The 22,058-nt window shown below is 31.6% G+C and overlaps 1 protein-coding gene across 1 annotated transcript in view; it reads right to left on the bottom strand.

Annotated features, from left to right (window-relative positions):
* Nucleotides 1–18,680, bottom strand: part of LOC118186078 (uncharacterized) — an 87,897-nt gene extending 69,217 nt beyond the window's left edge. Inside the window, exons 1-2 of the mRNA XM_085808754.1 lie at nt 17,482–18,680; nt 14,302–14,980 (exon numbers count right to left, since the gene is read on the bottom strand). Of these exons, the coding sequence (XP_085664880.1) occupies nt 14,302–14,980; nt 17,482–18,075 (1,273 nt within the window). The 5' untranslated portion in view covers nt 18,076–18,680. The remainder of the gene's footprint in view (nt 1–14,301; nt 14,981–17,481) is intronic.
* Between the last annotated feature and the right edge of the window lie 3,378 nt (nt 18,681–22,058).

Below are 22,058 nucleotides of genomic sequence, written 5' to 3'. Positions count from 1 at the left end.
CAAACTTAATATTCTTTCTGAAGATCTTTTTAAGGGTATCTAATATTAAAAGAAATATATATCTGCACATCCGAACGCGGGCAGGAAAATCAGTAAGTGTTTGTCGCTTGTAAACCAAATGACGTTGGTTGTGTTTCTAGGGTTGTGTTTGCTTCTGGCCCAAGTCTCTCACACGACGTCATATGGCAAAGGTTAAAGTCGAATGTTACAACTATGGTAGAATGATCTCCTGTGAGTACACATACAATTTTGTGAACAAAAATATTTATTACTATTTACACATCTTTTTAAGCTTTTTTAGGCAACTTACGTTTAAAGCGTAATTAATTTTGACAGCGTTTGTGTATACTGTACATTTCTGAACATTGATGAAACAGTTTGTAATCTAATTTGCTTACTGCAAAATTCTTGAAAGTATTCTTTAGTATCTGTGGGCAAGGCTATGATACGTGGTGTGTTAAATATAGTTTAAGAATTCAATTCTTAAATTTGTCAAAGCGTAACGATGTTTTTCTTGGTTCTGAGATTAGTGACTGGATTTTGCACTGAAAATGTGTGATGGAAATGTGAATATTTCCAATATAGTAGTAATAATACGGAACTCGGTGATAAAAGTGAAACTAGTGACAAGGATGTAATTGTTACGGTGAAACGAATGACAGCAATACTAGTCGGCAGTTCCACCATTAAAATATGCAAACCTTCAAATTTAAAAGACATTCATTTTACGAAATTTTAGCTTTAATATTTTCTTACACTACCTTAACATAAATTATAGAAGGAAAATTGAGCCATTTCATACTCTTGGACATGAAAATAAGATGGCGGATATATTTTTTATAAATTACATGCAAAAAACAAAATATTTTCTTTATCACAAACTTCGAACTTCATAAACAATTCAAATTTTCTCTAGTGGTTACGAAGTTTAAAACCCAAATAATTTTAGATTTAACATAATATTAATTATAATAGATATAAACAATATAGTAAACGTAAATAATATTCTTTTTCTTTAATGTAAACCCAAATGTTGTTTATATTTCGTGCATCATGATTTAACCATTTGTTGTGCCCACAAATTATTTTCCCAACATGAAAAATTTTTTTTTTCATTTTACGCGTGCATCATTTGAAACGCAAGTATTGCGACGAATTGCTGTTTAATATTTTTCAAAGTTACCACAGGTTGCCGAAAAAGGGAATAAAATATGAAATTACTTATGCTGATAACTAATGACTTAGCAGTTTTGAGTTAAACAGTAGTTCTATCAAACGCTAGCGTTCAAACTACATTTGTGCTTCTAAATCAGTTTTATAGGAGGGTTTTAATTATTAGTTTTATTAAATACTCAGTTTTAAGTTTTTAATTTTATATTTGCGGGTAGCTTGTTTACGTAATTGATTATGGGAAAACATGCGAGGGTTATTTGCCTAAGGAAATAACTCCATGGAGGACATACTAAAGGGAACTGCTTATTGTTATTCCTGTTACACATAAGGGAACCTTGCGCACGAAAACACCTCTGCAACGAGCTTGTTAGCAGGGATCTGAAGCCGTGTCGAACTACCAAAGTTCAACGGAATTCTTCCTTTTGCGATTTTTGGGCCTGTCTCGGGTTTCTAATAATTTATTTGAATTCAATTAATTTTTGTCCTTTGCTCCTTTTATTACAGTATTCGGTACGTACGTATTATCCTACCCAAGTAACGCGATTTAGCGCCAATTATGGATGATTGTATCCTTTAGAAATTCGCAGTAGCGATTGGCGATCGTTGCTGAAATTTCCGCCAACGGTAGACGAGATAATACGTAAGTAATCAATATTCCCTCAGACCAGAAAGTAACGCATATTTAATGTCGTACGTCATAGTTTAAAAGTAGGAGGATAATCCTAATCGTAAAATCATTAGAACTCTGAAAATTTCATCAAGTCACTGCTATATCTGAATGAATATTATTTTTCTCTGCGTTTGTGAGAGCCTAAAGCTGTTAATCAGTATACCGTACAAAGTATTTCATAAAATTTGCTACAGTTCAGTCGATCAGGGTTTTAATTTTAACTTCTAAATAATTTGAATACAGGAAAAGTAGGTTCATCTTGTAATCTTCGGCAATGATATGTCAATCGTTTTAATTTTTGTTAGCATCTTAGTTTGTGAATCGTCAGGAGTGGAGAGTTAATACGAACCAATTTCCCTTCCCAAAGACATGCATTCCCACTGGCATATAGCTCTCGAATTGCTTTGCTTTATTCAAGTAATTAATATAACCTAACCTAGCTTAATTAAAAGTGGTCTGCCATTGAAATCATGAACAAAGTTTTAATAATCAACACCAAACAAGGTACGTAACATTATATTTCAAAGCAAGTTACCTTTATTTCACCGTTAAATTTGCTATCATTTGTAACTAATTTTCCTGAGTAGCAGAGCAGATCTTCGTCCAAAAAAAAGGCAATGATGTATGACGTTTTGTGATATCCCGGAAAAAGTCATTATTGGAAGCAGTGATGGACAAAGGTATGAACCTTCCATAAGACTAATTCAATATTAATTCATATCTAGAAAGCTAGGATCGCTTATGTTATAAATCAGTCACCAACTTTCGCACATTTGAAAGTTATACTGATTATTCAGTTATTATGGGAGAATGATTTTGGAACGAGTAATACCTCGTCAATATTAGTTTTCTTAACTTCATAGTATTTTTTCATTCTACAAATACTATTAGTAAAACATTTTCAAAACTAATTTTTTTTTTATATCAGAAACAGCCAAATGACGATTTTTAAGTCCAAAGTTTAGGATTCTTATAATTTACTACAGTTATTATTTTTAAAGCAACCTTACGTATATTCAAAATCTTGGATTAAAGTATAGATTCATATGGTCTGAATGCAGGATAAAAATTCCAGATTATTTTGTCTATTAGTAGTCGAGTTCGTTTCTTTACTTAAACACAAACACAGCAAAGCATGAGAGTCTTGGTATTCCTAAGCGAAGAGATACTCTCATGGAGGACGCTCTCAGATAAATATCTCTCAGGTTCTTCTTCACGCTACAGCTAGACAATAATGTTCAGCGGTCTTATCCACTCGCCCTTTCGTAGCTGCTAATAGTGCTGTTGTGACTTATCTCATTTGTCTGACAGTAACATCAGAGCAAGCCCATGAAATTCATCGGGGCCAGGAGTGCAAGACTGCGCCTGTCGTTGGCAAGAGCCTTGAGTACTATATAGGTAACAGTATGACTTTGCTCAGTTCCGCCCTTAATTTTGATGGAGAGCAGACTAGACAAGGGATGGGTCCACTGGTCTCCCACCCTCTTCCCCTACCACCAACCCGCTTGCTTCGCATTAGTGTCCCCATGCCGCACAGACACTATACAGTTACAAACATCCATTTCTTCGGTACGGCAGTTAGCGTCGAACCACTATCCCGGTTGGGCGGAAGATACTAATAGTAGCTGAGAAAAAGAAATATAAAAAGTAAAAATATCCATTAAAAAAAGCACTAACTAAGAAACTAACTTTTCCATTTCTTGAAAGCTAAACAATAATAATAAGATTTCATAAAATCCATTTCGATAAATTTATACTCTCTTACTGATATCCTAATTTATATTAAAAATCACCTCCTTCTATTTTTTAATCTCTGTCTTTTCCAAAACCTGTTTTTTCTACCGAGAACTATCTCCAAAAAGGCTGCAAATCTCTATTTATGGCCTTTTTTCACAAAGCAGTGAATAAAAGGAAATTATATGAAGTTTCTATAAAATATAATGTTTCCCACGTTTTAAAGTATTGGCAGAATTTTAATGCGGAATTACCTCATACAGACGACCACAAATCATTCGAAGTAACTAATATTATATTTACAATAAAAATTAATTAATCTTCAAGCGATTCTCTATCTTTTAAATTTAGTTTCTTTTCCTTTTTTCAAGTAGCTCAAGGATAGCTAATAAGCTGGCTTAATTAATTCCTCTTTCATTAAACAGAATTAAAAAATTACAGTGTTAAGCATGCTAAATTCTAATTGTTAGGATCTTAAGCTCATTTGAGTTCAGTTATTACGAAATTTCGAAAATAATGTAAATGTTTATAAGCAGAAATTCTGAAAATTGTGTACGTATATTTATTGTTCATTGCTGTAACGTAGAAAATATCACGTGTATTGCAATTTATATATTATTTACAGTCCCTTTTCTGTACGTAATATCAAGCTATGAAATATGGGAACTTAAGAAGTTTCAATATTTAGCAAGATACTAGTGACCATACCTTATCCATTTGGTCGCTAAGACATAGATAGGCATGTTAATGAAATTGAATCAAAAATAGGCGAAATTTTAAATTAATAATTGGCTAAGCGTTATTGATCTTGTTTCCATTCCTTATGTTGTTTATTGTATTCATGAATGCGAAAATAATTATTTTAAATGCAATTATAGAAAAAAGATTCAAGCTAAGCTTTAAAAGAAGAGACACCAGAAACAAACAAGTACAAGGTGACCTGCCTGTTGCAGATACCTAAAAAGAAGACGAAGAAATAAATATAAACGTAGATAAAATAATTTAGCTATTTTTCTAGAAAATGCAGCACCCAATAAAGTAGCTGAAGTTTTGTATGCAAAGAAGTCTTTCAGTTTTGGACGAGATAGCGATATGAAGATAGAAGATCCAGTAAAATTCGTAAATATGAAAATATGCATTAGAATGCATAGATATAATTTTATATTTCATTTATGAGTGATACAACATAAAAGGAGTTATAAATATTGTACACGAAGGAGGAAAAGCTTCGATTTCTAGTTTTACATGCCGTCCTCATCTATATTATATTATAACGTTACTATGCCGTTCTCATCGGTGTAGATTTAGCATTTATAGCTACAGTATCACTGGGTTTGGGTTCGAATTCTGGAGAAGCCTTTAGTGTTGTCAGTGTATTGCGTCTTTTCCTTATGGGATCACTTAAAATACAGTGAGAGCCGTAAGTTCTCTCGAGTGGATTGGTGGTAGGGGAATTTGGAGAGATCCTTAAACACGTACTCCAGGTTATTCATCCTGAAATTTGAGAAGGAACTAGACAGAGTCTTATCGTTGGCATGCCCAAGGCCCGTGCACGCCTTGCTAAGATAAGATTCGTGAACTTGTACTGATATTACTGTCAGGCAAGTGAGAAGAGTCGCGACTACAACATGTAATTATCAACTCAGTTACTTGAAATAAGGTAAAAATTTAATGTATGCAAATAAAAAAATTCTTTCCTTATTTGGATTAAATTTACAGTTTAATGAGAAATTCCTTGAAAGAATTACTGTAAATCTTTTTTATAAGTCTTTCTTCAAAGTCACTCAGCTCAAAGCAACGCTTTTTAATCAGGACAGAGAGTGACATATTACCGAAGTTTCCTTTCATGTCAATCACTCATCTAATCTTGTCCTACACTACTACCATTTAAGAAAATTCTCGTAGGAGAACATTCAAAGTAGAATAAAAAGTCACAGTGCGTGTACCTCGCAGGTCTATAAATGCAGTATCAGAGTTAATAAAGTAAAAAACGCAAAAGGAAAGCTGCATGAAAGAAAGAAATAAGCAAAGAAAATTTGAGCCACGGAGATGGAAGAATGCAGACTATTACATACACAGCAAAGCTTTAAAACTGAGACAGAAATAAAGCTATGGATGAAAGTTTAAAAAGTTTTTTTTTAAATATTGAACATGCTGTTGACAAATAATAATAATACTGATGCATTCGAAGTTGAGAATTCATTAGCTTACTTCACTAATGCATTTAAGGATACATGTTGGAAAAAGACACATGCGTTACTTTGTTATATTTCCAACCAAAAATGATTAGTTTGTTTTTATTTAACTATGACAAAGTACTCAAGGGCCATCTAAGAAGAAGAGTGGCCTTCATGGAGGATGTTCTAAAGAAAACTAACTCGTACACACGTTACGCAGGAGGGGAACCAGGAAAACGCCCGTGCACCGACCCCGGTCGCCGAAATTCGAACCCCGGACTGAGCTACCAGTGTACAGCGACTTTACCGCTCAACAGATGAAGGGGGGTAACCAAAATCGTAATCTTTTAAAATATTCGTTTGTGGCTGATATTGAATAATTTTGACCTTATAAGATATTTCTCCCGCCTTCCTAGCGTGCCTTCGTGGTGTAGTGGTTCTGCACGCTGGGCCGATATTCCAGAGGTCCGCGGTTCGATTTCCGGCGAAGGCGTTGTTAATTTTTCATCTCTCCGGCCTCCAAAAAAAAAAAAAAAAAAGGCCTAATGTCTCTACAACCTGAATTAAAAAGATATGTATAAATTCAAAATTATAACTGTATAAATATTCTCTAAATTTGAATTAGTCATCGTTATGCACTATTGCACTAACTTTAATTTAAGAAACTGTATTAATGCTAAATTAGTGCATAACGATGCCTAAATGTTGCATTTATACAATTCTTTTTAAAACTGTTGTCAATATACATGCTCTTCCAGAACATAATTTGTAATACTCCATTGCATTTGCAAACTACAAGGTCTTCCAACCTTGAACTCTTGATTTTTTCATTATCTCTCTCTCTATATATATAAATCTACTTTGTACATAACAATAAAAGAATAAGCTGCTAACGTTCTATTGAAAAATACAAAATAAATTGCTAAATATGGGATTTTTGATAGCCAATGGCTAGATGACCAATAGCGAATTTTCCGACGAAAGTTTAAAAATTTTAGGAAATCTCCGAAACAGCGCTGTATCGCCACATGTAGTTAGACTTGTACATTTTCGATTTCCCCTTCATACTGATTTGATAGTCAAATGTTTTTGTATTATTTTTACTTACAACTGTTTACTTGCTGTGCTACAGTTGTTTACGAAAAGGATGTTTCCAGACATCTATATGGAGTGCATTTTTAAAAGTTAAATCACGATGCATTGTTAAACTGTATTTTGAATTATTGCGATTGGCCTAACTTTTGAGTTTTGGGCTTGGTGCATGATAAGAACTTAAAAATTCAGCCATTATTCCAAAACTATGTATTTTTCTTTCTCTTTCTAACTACCATGTTAAATATACTAGGAGTAATATTAAATGTAATGTAAAAAAAGGGGACAATTTAACTACGGAACTGAGGTTAAAGCATATTGGGACACTGAGGTAGAAATGCCATAAAGAGCCAATCTGAGTAGGATTTTCTTGTAAAAAACCTGTAAAATGTTTTTTAACCTGAAAAAGCTGAGTTTAAAATTTAAGAGCTATTTTGCTAACATGGATTGAAGGAACTGAGATTTCTTTTTATGCAAGCAAACTTAAACTTTTCATCAGAATTGGGAAAAATCTGAAGAAAAATAGCTGAACTGTTAATTTTGAAATAAAATCTACCGTTCAAGTTAATTCCGAAATAATGTGAAACAAATTTGCTTGAAAACAAACCGCGAACAGGGCATCTAAGGAGACTGATTGAAAGCGCAAGAACGTGGATGATTAGAAATATGATTTGTAATTCTCAGAAAGAAGTATGATTAAATGATTGATTGATTAGTCAGTGAAATATGAATTAATATGATGATTAATCTCAGAAAGAATTTAGAAATGTGATTTATAATTGAAGTCAGATTGCTAACTAATATTTAACTAAATGCCTAACTAATATTTAGCGTATCTAATAATGTAGAAACTATTAGGAATATCATGAGAAAATATAATTTTTGCGGCTGAATACCGAGAGAAACCCATTCCTCAGTAACTGAAAGGGTGTGCTTATAATTTTCTTAGACCTGTATTAAAAAAAAACCTCAGAAAGTGTGGAATACGTCTCTTTTGCAGATAAAAGTAAATTTAATATTTTGTGAGTGATTAGAAACAAATGGTGTGACGCCACGCTACCTCAGCTTCAATTTACTTCATTTGGCAACACTACTAGTGTCTCAATGTATGTGGTGGTTCGCCTTCTCTGGGCTTTATCCTGATACCGAATTCAAAATATGACCAGAGTAGTATTAACTTCAGTGATCAGACATCTTAAATGTAGAGAAATATTTATAGACACAGCATTATCATCCAGCATTTTATTAGAAAGTATGACTAGGCCATATACATTTCCTTAAGATTCCGAAATTGAGATATTAACCGACAATTCAAATTTTACCATGGAGTTGGTGTAAGTTTATTTAGGAAGTATAGTTGTATATGTTTATTGCCTTGAGATTCTGGAATAGATAGTTCGAAAGACTATGAGTTAGTGAGGCCTTCTGTGTGTACTGAATGATTTTAGCTACCTATGTAGAGATTTTCTGAGCGTACTAAGAGCGTACTAAGGGCAATAAATACCATACGAAATATATAATTGTTACTGAAATCAAATTTCTTGCAGAAGGGAAGAAAATAAAACTTTTTGTATTAAAGGGAATGAGCAACCTGACGGTTTCAATGAGAGATTTAGTTTCAAATGGTATTTGTTAAGCTGATGAAATATCTAGGAAAATCATAGAGTGCTTCTTAAAGAAAACTGTGTTAATATGTGACAAAAGCGAAGATTACAATATAGCAAAGTTATATGGAATGACAAACAAAGGTAACATGATTATCAAGTGATTAAATTATGAATTAAGAACTTGCAGATCATTGAGAATTTCTTTGGTATTTGATTAGTTTTGAGATTAAAGTACTTGCCAGAGCAAGTGCCTAGCATTTTTCCTTCCATTCCATGTTACTTTCTTTTTGTTTTAAAAAATATTTAAGAGCTGATTTTCCCAGGTTTATTCCTAAAGAATCATGCACTAAGTACATCTATCAATTACAGATAAACAAAAAGTTAAAGATGGTGTTAAATATTTAATTTCTAATCAAGATGTTGTTTTCAATTTACTTTGAAATATGAAGTTTTTGTTACAGACTATAATTTCGCGTGAAATTAAAAACTGATACCTATGAAATCCCAAGTGCTTAAAATACTAGGGATACTTTTATTCTAAAGATGAGAACCGGTCTTATTTTATTTACTGTATCTGCATATAGACCTAATCTAAAGCGATTGTTCTTTGTGAATTAGAATGAAAGATTCTTGGAATTAATCACATACCGAAAACTGGAATTGTAATACGGATATTATGGCGTGAGAAAGTTTTAGATTGCGAGACGATGTTATTGGCATGCCATACTTGAAAGCTGCTATACAGCGCAAGGAACTTCAAACATACTGAAGAAATCTGATTTAATGGAGGCAGTAAAGCGTAAAGACTTTTAGTAATTTTCAAACTGAATCACCCTGCAGCTATACCGTGATCACCGACCGTGAAAAATTACATTTTGGCGTCACTGTCTCCTGTGATTTCTTTTGAATGCTAGTAACTTTCCCTTTTGACGCCGTAATTCTTGCGTAAAAGTGATGTGTAGTATTTTGCGAATTTGTTTCCGAATATTTCAATCCAAGGATTCTTTGCTGACCAGAACGTTCTAGTTAAATAGTCAAATAATTCTTTAAATGAACACACGAGTTTTACACACTTCATTCGCAATTTTAAGTGCGAAAGTGTCCTGTTTTAGCTATTAATTACAGTTGTATAGCGTTTTGATTCTGGGCATTAATAATTAATTCTGTTTTTTCCCTTCTGAAACAGTGGTGTGACTAATAAAAAATGAGATTAAAGTTTGTAAATTTTGTACTTTTGTATTTAAATAGGTACTTAACTATATTACATTGTCATCGCTATTCAAACAAACAAGAAAATGAGAACCGGTGCTTTTTCGGATTTTATGTTTTTTGTTTAATTATAAAGCAAGATGTTTTCTGGATATTTCTGTTTCTTAAGGTAAAAGAAGGAGAGCATATGGAGGTGGGTGAAAATTTCTGAATAATTAAAAAATTTCACTTTAAAATAGATTACTAAGTAACCCAATATCCCAACTGGTTAAATATTACACTACATATCTGAGTAATTAAAAACTGTTGTTGAATTAGATTATGAATTTTCAGCTTTAACAGTACTGATTAAAATGGTAATCCTATATTCAGATAGCCATTAGGTGGCACAAAATTGACAAGAACTGAAAGGCCATTGCTTTTTGTCAATGAAAATGTTCAGTAGATTATGAAGCTATAGTTTATGCTTTCGCATCTAAAACTTTTCAACAGAAAATTTAAAAAAGGTTTATGAGAAATGTTAACGTTCCTATTGGTCATATATTGAATCGTAAGTCTTTTGACACATCTTGGATTGAGGCTGCAAAGGATATGCTTACTTTACCACACACGTCTTTCTAAGATAACCTCTTAGTGCAATGAAAGGTTTTGAATAAGTCTCTCTCCACTCTTTTTCCATGTGTAACGGAAGTTAAGAAGAAACTTAAAAACTATCATGCCTCAATACACTCGTTCAAGAAAAAAATTTCGCGGTGATAGTGTTATTATTAGCTAGGTATATTTAGTCGATATTTTCAGCCTTTCAATGGTTTGACCATCCAGTGCAGAAACAAACATGAACATTAATCTTCCTGAGCAAGAAATTTACGAAAAGATCATCAAATTGGTATCGTAATATTCAAAGAGAAATTGCATGAATTTCTAGAACTCTACAGTGCTTCTGAGTGTGAAAAAATACTGCTTAAGGAAATACTGGACTTATAGCAATCAATTATTGCCCTCCGATGTACCTTGAGGACTCAACTGAAAGTAAAAAACATCATTGCAGTGCTTGAATGATGGTCAGATACGGCCACGTTTCTTATTATGGTAAGTTTCGTTTGTTTGAATAACTTAAAAATTATTTTTTAATGTACAAAATGTGTTGCATACCAATAAATGATTGCAGTTATATTTAGATAAATATATTTTGCTTACGGTACTTTTGAAATAACGAATATGCAACTGAATAACATCTTTATACAATCAATCAACCATAATGTTCCCAGTTACATCGAATTTTACTAGGTTTTGTGACTAGTTTTTGGAGAATAAGTATAATATGTCAGAACTGAAATTTATTACAATATTTTAAGGATAAAGTGCTGAATGCTATCATAACTTTAAATTTTTGTCAATTAATTCCAGCATTATTCTGATGATAGGAAAAGAACTGTTTTTGAATTCAGTTGAAGAACTCAAGTCCAGGTGCAGGACGTACTCCATCAAATATGGCAATAATGAAGACATAATCCAAAGAAAGAAGAAAATTATATCTGAGGGTAGAATGATGTGACTTACAGCAAGTGATTGTACCAGGTGGAATGCACGACAAACTGGAAATAATGTCAGTTCATGCCTACCCGTAGATCCGAACTTGTGTTCACTCATTCTCACAAGTTTGATTTTACGGGCTAGTATGGGTTGACATGGTCTTCTCCTCTGCTTCTGATCATTCAAGGCATCAATCAGTTTATGAATTCTCCTGTTCTGAAGTGCTTCGTGGATCTTGTTACTAGTTCCTGTGATTTGCTAAAAATTGTTATGCGTGGTGACATAATCCTGCGCTTTTCAAAGTGCTAGCATTTTTTTAAATGGTCCTATCACGATTTAAGTAAAACTTATATAAAGAAAGAGTTAAATATTTAAAAGGCTATATAATGTTTATTCAGGCAATACCAGTTATTGCGTATAGAAATACAGTGGAAGGTTAAAAGAGATATTACGGTATTCATGTCATGATTCAAGTATAGAAATTTATCGAAATATCGGACCCTAATTTAAATGGATTTATTTTTTAAATATAAAAGTTCAGAAGTGTAATTAATACCAGAAATAAGGAAAAAAAATATTTAAGTTTCACTTAGAAGTAGTTTAATGACTCCATTTAATTACACGAAAAACTATCAAATTCTTACCTTATGTGCTCCAACATGTCTTTTTTCGCTAAATCCTCAACAAAATTAGATACGTATTTTGGGAACATATAATATTGCTGGTAAATATGACACTAATACAACTTATTTAACATAAAATCGAAAAACGTGGCATGGCCCACCTGAAGACAAACTGGATTGTGACTGATCCATGCGAAGGAAGAGCCACTTAATTAAAAAATTCTAAGATTCTTAAATTCGGACATTTTCTTTTTGCAGTTGATATATTCCATATTAACACCTGATTAACGGGTATTATGATCATCTAAAATCAGATCACTCATCTGATTCATGCTGCATTTTTTAAAGAGTACGTTTTAAATAGCTTAAAATTATGAGAAAAATAATTTGATTTTTTTCTCACTAATAATTCTGGGTATTATTTCTTAGGATGCTTGCCTCTGGGCAAAAAGATATCTAGTTTGATTTTAAGTTTAAACCAAGATTTCATAGTAGTATTAAAGTACTTGCTTTAAAATTTCTAATATTTCAATTAAAATCTCTTGTTGTATATCGAATCGGGCACATTTCATTTTCTTGTAGAAAAAGGAGGAATTTAAGTTTCATGTACTCATATGAGCATAAAGACGGAAGACAGAAGCAGAGATCGTTATTAAGAGCTAATAATATTATGCAGCAGTGTGGCTAAATTCCAAATTTAACTGCCTTTCTACCATCTTCAATTTCTTGCATCTAAGAAACGGTATCAGTTATTCTTACCGTTTGCTGACACCTCAATTTTTAACCTTAGAATCTTTAAGCTCACTTTAATCATTTGCAGTAATATTTTTACCTTTTAGGTAAATTTAAAGGCAAAGTGATATAATTAAACGACTTTTCCTACTTCTTTACATGCATTTAAATTTGCTTTTTTCAATTTTTAGAAATACAGAGATAAACAAAGAATTAAATAAAATGCAAATCAGTGAATCACTGAATATGTTTAGAAATAATTTTTACAATAAATAAGAGATACATTTAAGGAATAGTTAATTAAAGAGAAGAAACCTCAGCATAGGTGCATTGTAATTACAAGCACGAAAAACAGTTGTTACTTTACTTAACTCTTGATTTTTACTCCTTTTTGTTCTAGTACTTTGCAGTTATACATTGGATTGAAAAGATTTATATTTATTTCACTATGCACAAAAAATTTCTGCCAGATGCGTAATTTTCAAAAACATCTGAAAATGAATATCATTCCTGATAAACTTTAGCTTAATCAGAGCAATAATTGTGTAACTAAAAGGTGTTGAGTGTTTTCGTGTAACCAAGAAAAGGAGACATTGGAAGTAGTAAAGTGGTATTAAAAGGATTATAATATCATATTATTATGATTAAAGAAAAGAATACATCATATTTACTTGAATAGAATTACCTATTTATAGCCTTTAACATTAAAAATCCCTAAACGTTATTATAAAATCTGATCATATTATTATGATTAATATTATTATGATCATATTATTATGATCATATTATTATGATCATATTATTATGATTATATAATATCATATTATTATGATTAAAGAAAAGAATACATCATATTTACTTGAATAGATCATATTATTATGATTAATAATACTGATCATATTATTATGATTAATAATACTGATCATATTATTATGATTAATATTATTATGATCATATTATTATGATCATATTATTATGATCATATTATTATGATTATATAATATCATATTATTATGATTAAAGAAAAGAATACATCATATTTACTTGAATAGAATTACCTATTTATAGCCTTTAACATTAAAAATCCCTAAACGTTATTATAAATGCTTATCTGCCCTTGTAATGCTCAGAACTTATCAAGTACAATGCAAATATTATACTTTTATTACATTTTACACCATATTCTGTTTTTTTTTTGCATTACACTATTAAACTACATTCTGTTTTTAAAATAATGAGGGACTTCAATATATTTGCTAGATTTATCAATAAATGCGGATATAGACCAAAACTAGAAAATAATATTTTATGATTTGCAACAAAAATAAAAAAAAAAAAATATAAGATATACTGCTCTAATAGTTGCCAATGTATTTAGTATTGAATCTTCAGACATCTTCTTTTGAGGTCAGGGAAAATTATCCATAGAAATAAATAAAAAAATCTGATCAGATAATAACTAAATTAAGAATCTGAGACCTATTTAATTGAAATACTGGGAGAATACATTACATGACATTTAGATACCAAAGTTCGAATTTTAAGTACATTATTTTAAGTATGCAACGATAATCGATACTATTCTAAGAACTTCAAGAAAATATAAATGGAATTTATCATAGATTTATCATAAGATACAGATAAAATGTATCCCATGTTAAAATCTCAGCTTCGAGTCTGAATTAGCAATATGCTTTGAATTTTGCTAAAAAAAAAACAGAGAACATATGAGAAAATGGGAAAAAACTAACCTGAACGATACATGAGATTGTATCTTCTACATCCTCGGCTCTGAAGGCTACCACTTGCAATAGCAGAATCAGAATCACTGTGGTATCCAGATATGTCACTACTACTGGTGTCGTCATCGGCATCATCACCCAGTTCTTTCATGATCTCTAACACTTTCGAACAACCTTTCGAATATTTCATAAGGATAGCAGCAACGACAGCATCTGGACTAACATCTTTCACCTCCTTCTTCAACTGAGTAAACTGGAAAATGATGTCTTTATCTATTTCAACTCTTTTCCTGAGTATTTTCAACAATAGTTTCAAAGAATGATCTGTAAGTGTTGGTTCAATAACATTCAACAATGATTTGTTTTTTATGAGCCTCTCTTGAATTTCGTCTTGACGAAGACTCAGTTGTCGTTGGTGGCTAGCTTTTGTTGGAGCTGGTCCATAAGATAAAGATCGCGTCACGAGTTGCCTTGGAGCAAGACACAGCTCATCTAATTTTTGTACTGCTATCTTGTATTGGTGAATAGCGCGTTCAAATTCAACTTTTAATGCTTCGTGCAAGTTCATAAGAGTTTTGTCTGAAGTTCCAACAAGTCCATGTTGGCCTAACCCTTCCACAGCCTTTTCCAGAGCCCTTTTCCTGCTTATCATTTGTTTCTTCAATCGCGGCTCTGAGAGAACTATAACCTAGAACATAAGGAATAGTAACTTAGGTTAGGTTTTTTTTTAAAATGAACAGTGTGATAACTAGAGTTTTTAAAAGTTACTAAGCTTCTAAAATCTTTTCTGAGAGAAAAAAATCATAAAATCTCTAACAAGCAATTATACTTTAATAGAATTCCGAATGAAATTACTATACTTAAAGATGTTACTATACATATATTATTAGAATAAATTTAACATATGTATGTAGTTCCATTGCAGATAGAATCTTGTAAATGTGTAGAGATATTAGGTATTTTCTTAGAAGCAGGCAAGATGAAAAATGAGCAATCGCCTTCGCCGGGAATCGAACCACTGACCTCTGGAATACAGGCCAAGCGTGCAGTACCACTACACCACGAAGGCCCGCTAGGAAGGCGGGAGAAATACGTTATATACTTCCCCTTTTAAAGGGCGACTGGGGTATTTAGGGGACCCAATTGCCAAATCCTGGGTGAGGAGAATCATCATCCATCACCCTTTTAGTTCGGACGCCACTGTAGAAATATTAGGTACTTTTTTGGAAGCAGGAAAGATTAAAAATTAACAAAGCCTTTGCCGGGAATCGAAACACGGACCTCTGGAATACCGGCCCAGTGTGCAGACCACCACACCACGAAGGCACGTCAAGAAATTGGGAGAAATACCTTATAAATGCTCTAAAACATGTCAACAATGCTTAAAATTTATTTTGACTGACAGACTGCAAAGAATACTGTAAAAAATATCAGACTGACACATTTTGTTAAACTACAAAGAATATGTATAATAAAGTTAAGGATGAAATATATTCGATACTATAATTTTGACTGTATAGTAAATGTCAGTATTGACATTAATTCATATTTAAACTGATACTTTAATTATTAGATAGACACTGTTTGGCACAGGAATAGTTTAAGACCAATAATCAGTTTACGGAATTCTAAATGTCTAATTAACGCTCCAAATTTCATAATGTTAGAGATACAATAAGCAGCTAATTATCTAAATACTCAATTTACGGAACATTTTCTGTATTAACAGTTTTGCGAATGATGCTTGCATAATAGTCTCAAGCGAATCAAGTCACAGACAGCTTGCCTGTGTGTTTTAAAATATGCTCGGATTATATTCAGCGAGGCATTTTAAAAGTATTGGAATAAAACAAGCTACTGTATATTAAAAAAATATTTGTCAAATCTCTGAAGAAATTATACTTTTTTTCCAGAGCACATGTTGCCAATTGATAATTCAGATAAAAATTTGTTATAATTCATCTCTACATTCTGTTACAAAATATTTTAACATTGAAAATATAAAATAAATCAATGTTAATACGAACATGTTAAATAAAAATTGTATTCATGATATATAAATCACAGAATAAAATTTAATCCTTCTCCCAGAAATTATATTCTTAACCAATAAATGATTTAGTCTGCCACCTCCTCAGTCTGTTTACATGCAGTTTTTATGGAAGGATTCATACGTTAAAAATACTAAACAAATTAATAGTAGCGCGAAGGAATCGCAAATCTTCCATGCTAGGATGATTTATTTGACTTTAGTGACCCTTCTGGAGACATGTGACCTTTCATAAAAGATATTTAGTACAAATTCTGCGAATAGTAGACCAGAAAGACTTAAATTGTCTAGGAGTAAGTTTATCTGTTATTACTTCATATAGGAATACAGCGATAGCAATTAGGTTTTTTCTCTTCAGGTTTTAATAATTTAGTTTTGCTTTTTTTTATTACAAATAAAAGACTTACTCTGCAATTTTCATGTGAGTTCTAAGAGAACTTCCGATAGTTCAGTTCATAAATTCAGGAGAAATCCAACAGAAAATGAAACTAGTTTGATCATACAATTTATGGATGCTTTGAATCGTTATTATATTAGAGGTGGTAGTTCTATTAAGAAAATTGAGAAGTTCTTAGTAGTATGAATTAAACATCCTTTACAAATTTAAGTCTTTGTGAATCATAAAAACCCTTATAATAATTAATAAACACTTATAATAAATAATTATGATTTTGAGGGAAATGAGACTTTATTGTTTGGTCTGCCGGTAAAGAGTTAGCAGCAATTGTTTGGTTATCATTTCAATCGTAAATTATGGAGCTATTTTTAAAGAGCCAGCATAAATTACTTTTGCCGTTACTTGGAAAATATTTACAAAAACCATATATTGAGTAAAAGGTTTAAAATTACTAATTATTTTATTAAACATAAAAGAAAAAAAAAAGATTCGATTTTTATTTATTTTATATAAATTGTTTTACAGAAATTTCCATCTTTAATATTTAATCCTTAAATCGAAAAATTACTGTGTTATAACAGCTCAGTTAAACATATGTTATAATAAATATTTCTTATGGCAACAATATAATAATATGACAAAGGTAAATTTCTGATCAAGATCGTAAGAACTACTCCTTATTGTATAATACAATACATGAGTATGCATTAAATTTAAAGAACTATACAGTTGTTTCACTTACCTTGATTAATTTTTTGCACGACAAGACAATTGGATTTTGAACATTTTCTTGACTTTCAAATATCTCACGGTGAGAGAAAAGTTTTGCCATCTGCATAATGACACTTTCTGGCCTTAAAAGTCGTAGTGGAAAATTTAATCCATCAGAGAGAAAAACCTTTGCGTACAGAGCTTCGAGGATAGGCAGACTCTGAGGCATAGCTTCGACGAACATGTCAACTGGTAGATCTTCTAAAATGGATTTGAAAATAGATCTGTGTAATCTATTGATAAAATTTGCCGCTTCTCTGTACTGTTGATTTTCATACAAAAGGATAACTCGTCTCATAGCAACAGTTGGACTTACGTCAGCAATAGTCATGCTGCTAATTTTTGCATCTGAATGTGAATACCCTTTAACCCAGTAAGAGTTCCTCCAAGTGAGCTTTTGTACATTAGTTCTTGCAGAACGTTCTGGCCGTATACATCCTCCACCACCACCAACTACACCGTTTATGACAGTGGACCCACATCCCAGGCCGACATTTCGATTTGACGACCATGGGGGGCACGGAGCTTGATTACTCTCAAACAGTGGAGGAGGAAGTTGCAACATGACGATAAATCCAAAATATCAAGATGAAGAATATAAAGCAAAACCTCTGCTCTATAGCATATCTAGTTTCAGTATCTCATTAGTGAACTGCTACATTGGTATTTGAATTTAATCGCCAGCGAAGCATTGCAGAAGAATTTTACATGCAGCCAAGAAACATTTCATGAAGACAATTTAAATATTCCTGTTAGAGAATGTCACATTTTCTGTGTATATGATGTTAAAAGCTGGCAAATTGGATGATACTTCACTATGTACATTACTTCAGAAAGTTGATTTATTCTGGAAATAAATATGCTATTTATTCTGAGATTGAAGATCTTTTAGACATATAAATAAATACTAAGTTTTTAGAGGTATTCCTGTAGACAAATTCTTTATTAATTAGATAGAATCTTGAAGTTTAAACGCGTTTAATTCTTATTCATACGCAAGAGCATTAAAAAATAAACTTTTGAGAAGACTCAAGAACCTCTTCTTTCCTTTCTATCTGAAGGCTTTGCTCCGAAGCTTGAAACATGTTTCCCATCACCTGGCTAGAGAAGGATATGAAATCAACCTAGAAAAAGCAGCCAATCACACGACGGATGCACCTGACGAGTTAGAACCCTCTCTACCTCCCCACGAGTATGAATGCTTTGCTCTACAGTTTCTTGATCAAAGGAATGCGGCTTCCAAATTATTATCGGACAGTGTGTCAGTATTTTAGTTCGGGGTGTTGTTATAGCTATAAGCAAGTTTTCGCGTTGAGTTTAAATACGTTGTTTTTATCGCATTCTACCAATGCCTCTGCGGGTATAGCTTATTTTAGCGTATTCATTGATTTACAGCATTCTAAGAAGAATGCACAATTGACGCAAGATACTTTAGTTCCAAAAACCGGTCCATCCAGTCCTATTTCTGTATAAATACGCTTTAGGTATATTCACCATGTGAGTGCCAGAAATATTTTAACTTGAATTTATAAAACCAGACTAAAATTATTTAACATGGTTATAACTGGCACTGTTCAAAATTTAATGTTAAACCAAAAATTATTTATTCATATCCGCATTAAAAAGACAGATTTTGCTGTTAAATGACAGGAATTACTTTACGTTACGAAAAAGAGACAAATTGTTACAATTAGAATGCATTTTTTGAAAGCTTTAATTGCTTATTCAAGTAGTTCATGACAAATTAATATAAAAACAAGTGCATTAATTCAATCCCTTCATATCTAGCCATATTACGCATTTTATTTACAAATTTTAACGTAAGTGATTTCTTCAGATTTTAGTGGCAAATTCATGATTTGGTTAACTTTTCTCTTATTATCGACGTTATGTGAGAGAAGGGTTATACATTGATTTTTCTCAGTATCTTTCGTAAGAGACATGGTAAGCTTATCGTATCGAAAACAATACAATTACCGTTAGACGTTCAATAGACAAAGAAACAAAAGAAATAGGAAAGTTTTTTATAAGGTACTATATTTTCATTCGAATTAAATGTTAAAATTAAAAACTCGTAATATTTCAAAGGAAATTTACAATGGCACATATTTTAAAATAATATATGAATTTCACTCAAGTTTTAATAACGCGTTTTGTTATACATATATTACTGGTTAAGAAATAACCAGTACTGTTACCCTGAACTAGTCAGCATTATGGTTAACATTACTGGAGTGTTGGAAACAAGACAGAGACAGCGAGTTTCAGTAAAATTTAAAATATTCGGCTTGTGAGATCGAAATTTATTTTCATTGGATTAAGATTATATTGAAATGAACTGAAGAGTGATAATTATTAGAAGGAAAAAATTAGTAATGTATTTATACTTGGGGAGAACACAATGTATTTACAAGCGTTTTTGAATAAAAATGCAGTTAATGTCAAAGGACTACAGTTTAGACACTGAAAAATGTCTTAATAATTTTAATACTTTTATTAAATTATTTTTAGTTTAGTAATTGTACTTTTAGACCAAAAAAAACTGAATACATATCATAAATTTTAGAATTATTGTCGTGCAAGGATTTGTAATTAAGTGTTTTGGAATAAGAAATTGCCTCACATTTGTATTTATCAATGTTTGCTTTCCAACGCCCGTTCAAAACAAATCAAAACGCAAGTCGAAAATGCATAAACAACCTCAGTGACCCAGTCTGCATGATATAGAAAATAATACACTTGCCTGGTCGAAAAACTTCTTAACGTAATGGGCTGAAATATGATATTTTGCTCCTATTTTGTCTTTCTTCCTCTTTTGCAGTGTTGTTTAAATCAAAATTCTTTCTATATTCTCTAAAATGTGACTTTTTTTAGCTTCTGTTCTTTTCGTTAATAAGGTACAAGCCGAATGTAAAAATCGTTTTACTTATTTTTATAATGAATGGACCAAGTCAAAACTAATATATTAAAAATCACTTTACAACTAGACTTCACACTCCGACTGCACAATATTATTTTAGCAGAAATTGAAAGGGAAAGCATTTACATTTTTAAATACATTCTAAACATAATTTGCATGTATCTGTCATTCGCATTAAATTTAAAATTAATGAGTAACAGTTTATTTATATATTTGCAGTTCTCCATGTGAACATGTAATTAATTTGAGAAAATATTCTAAGCATGATTTAAAATCATATTCAGTTATTTAGAATGTAACTTGTCGTTGGTATCACTTTTATGCAAAACTTAGACTGAAACCTAAGATTATATGAGGTCAATGTTTCTATACATGATTTGAAAACACATTTAAATTTGAAAAATATTTAAGCTGATGATTTATCAAACTCGCTCAATTCATTACTGAAAAATGCAAGTACAAATTCTTATTTATGCATACAGATCTCGAACCTAATAATAACCGAATCGCACAAAGATAAACCGAATCGCACAAGGTAAACTGAATCGCACAAAGGAGACTTTTCTTGCTTTGGGTTCGGTTTATTTTGGGCCCAGTTTATCTTAGTATATAATAGATTAACATCATGCAGTATATAAATTTGCATCTAATGCATTTACGAATCCCTTCAAATACATATTTTATATAAATTTTAAAAAGATACATTATGTATAAATTCAGCCTAAACCTATCACTGAATTTTACTTAACATTCAGGTTCACACTATCACGGGTTTCCCATATTTCTTATTTTTTTTTTAGCATACGTTATTTATTTTTATGGGCTACATTATTTACTTAGTTACTTTTTTAATGGCTCTGGGCTTCATTTAATAGCCATTAACCTTGCGCCACTACAAGGGCTGAAAGTGGTGGTCATTTCATTATGGAAGCACCTAATAGGTGGCCAGCGTTACCTCCTATGAAAGGACCGAGGGTTACAACCAAGCCTTCTCCCGGGATTCGAACCCCAAGGCCTTCGATATGGCAGTCAGTATCACTAGCCACCATACCGGCTGGGCGGATTATTTTTTTTTTTTTATTAGTAAACATAAAAGCTTAGAAACTGCAAATACTAATAGAGAATAAGTACTGAAACTATCCACTTTGTTTAATGAGTATTCTCAATAGGAAGTTAAATATCAGAATATTATTTATATTTTCTGGGTACAGAAGAGGAATTTAAAAAACTTCCCTTGAAATCAAGATATATTTATATTTTTTTAAATAAAGAGAAAAAAATATTGGCTCGTCCAACGGTGTATTAATTTTGTATCCAATACCAACACCTAATGTATGCGAAAGAAACATCATACTTGTTCGATGTTATATACTACAAAGTACCATAAGAGGGATTCCGAAATATTCGAAAAATTGAGTAGTAATTTTGACAAAATATGAAATGAATTTACTTTGCTGCAAAACATTTCAGTTACTAAAAAATACAGTTACTAAAATGCAGTTACAGGAATACAGTTACTAAAAGAAACTGCATTTCTTTTAGTAACTGTATTCCGTTCTATTTTATTTTAAGTACCTATGTCAGAAAATCGTTTTAAAAATGTCGCTATTTATGCCATATTTTATATT

This window comes from Stegodyphus dumicola, chromosome X2, assembly GCF_044657685.1.
Source record: "Stegodyphus dumicola isolate Sdum_Otavi_A_Nest chromosome X2, ASM4465768v1".
Taxonomy (NCBI): domain Eukaryota; kingdom Metazoa; phylum Arthropoda; class Arachnida; order Araneae; family Eresidae; genus Stegodyphus; species Stegodyphus dumicola.
This window is presented reverse-complemented; position numbering and strand designations above follow the sequence as displayed.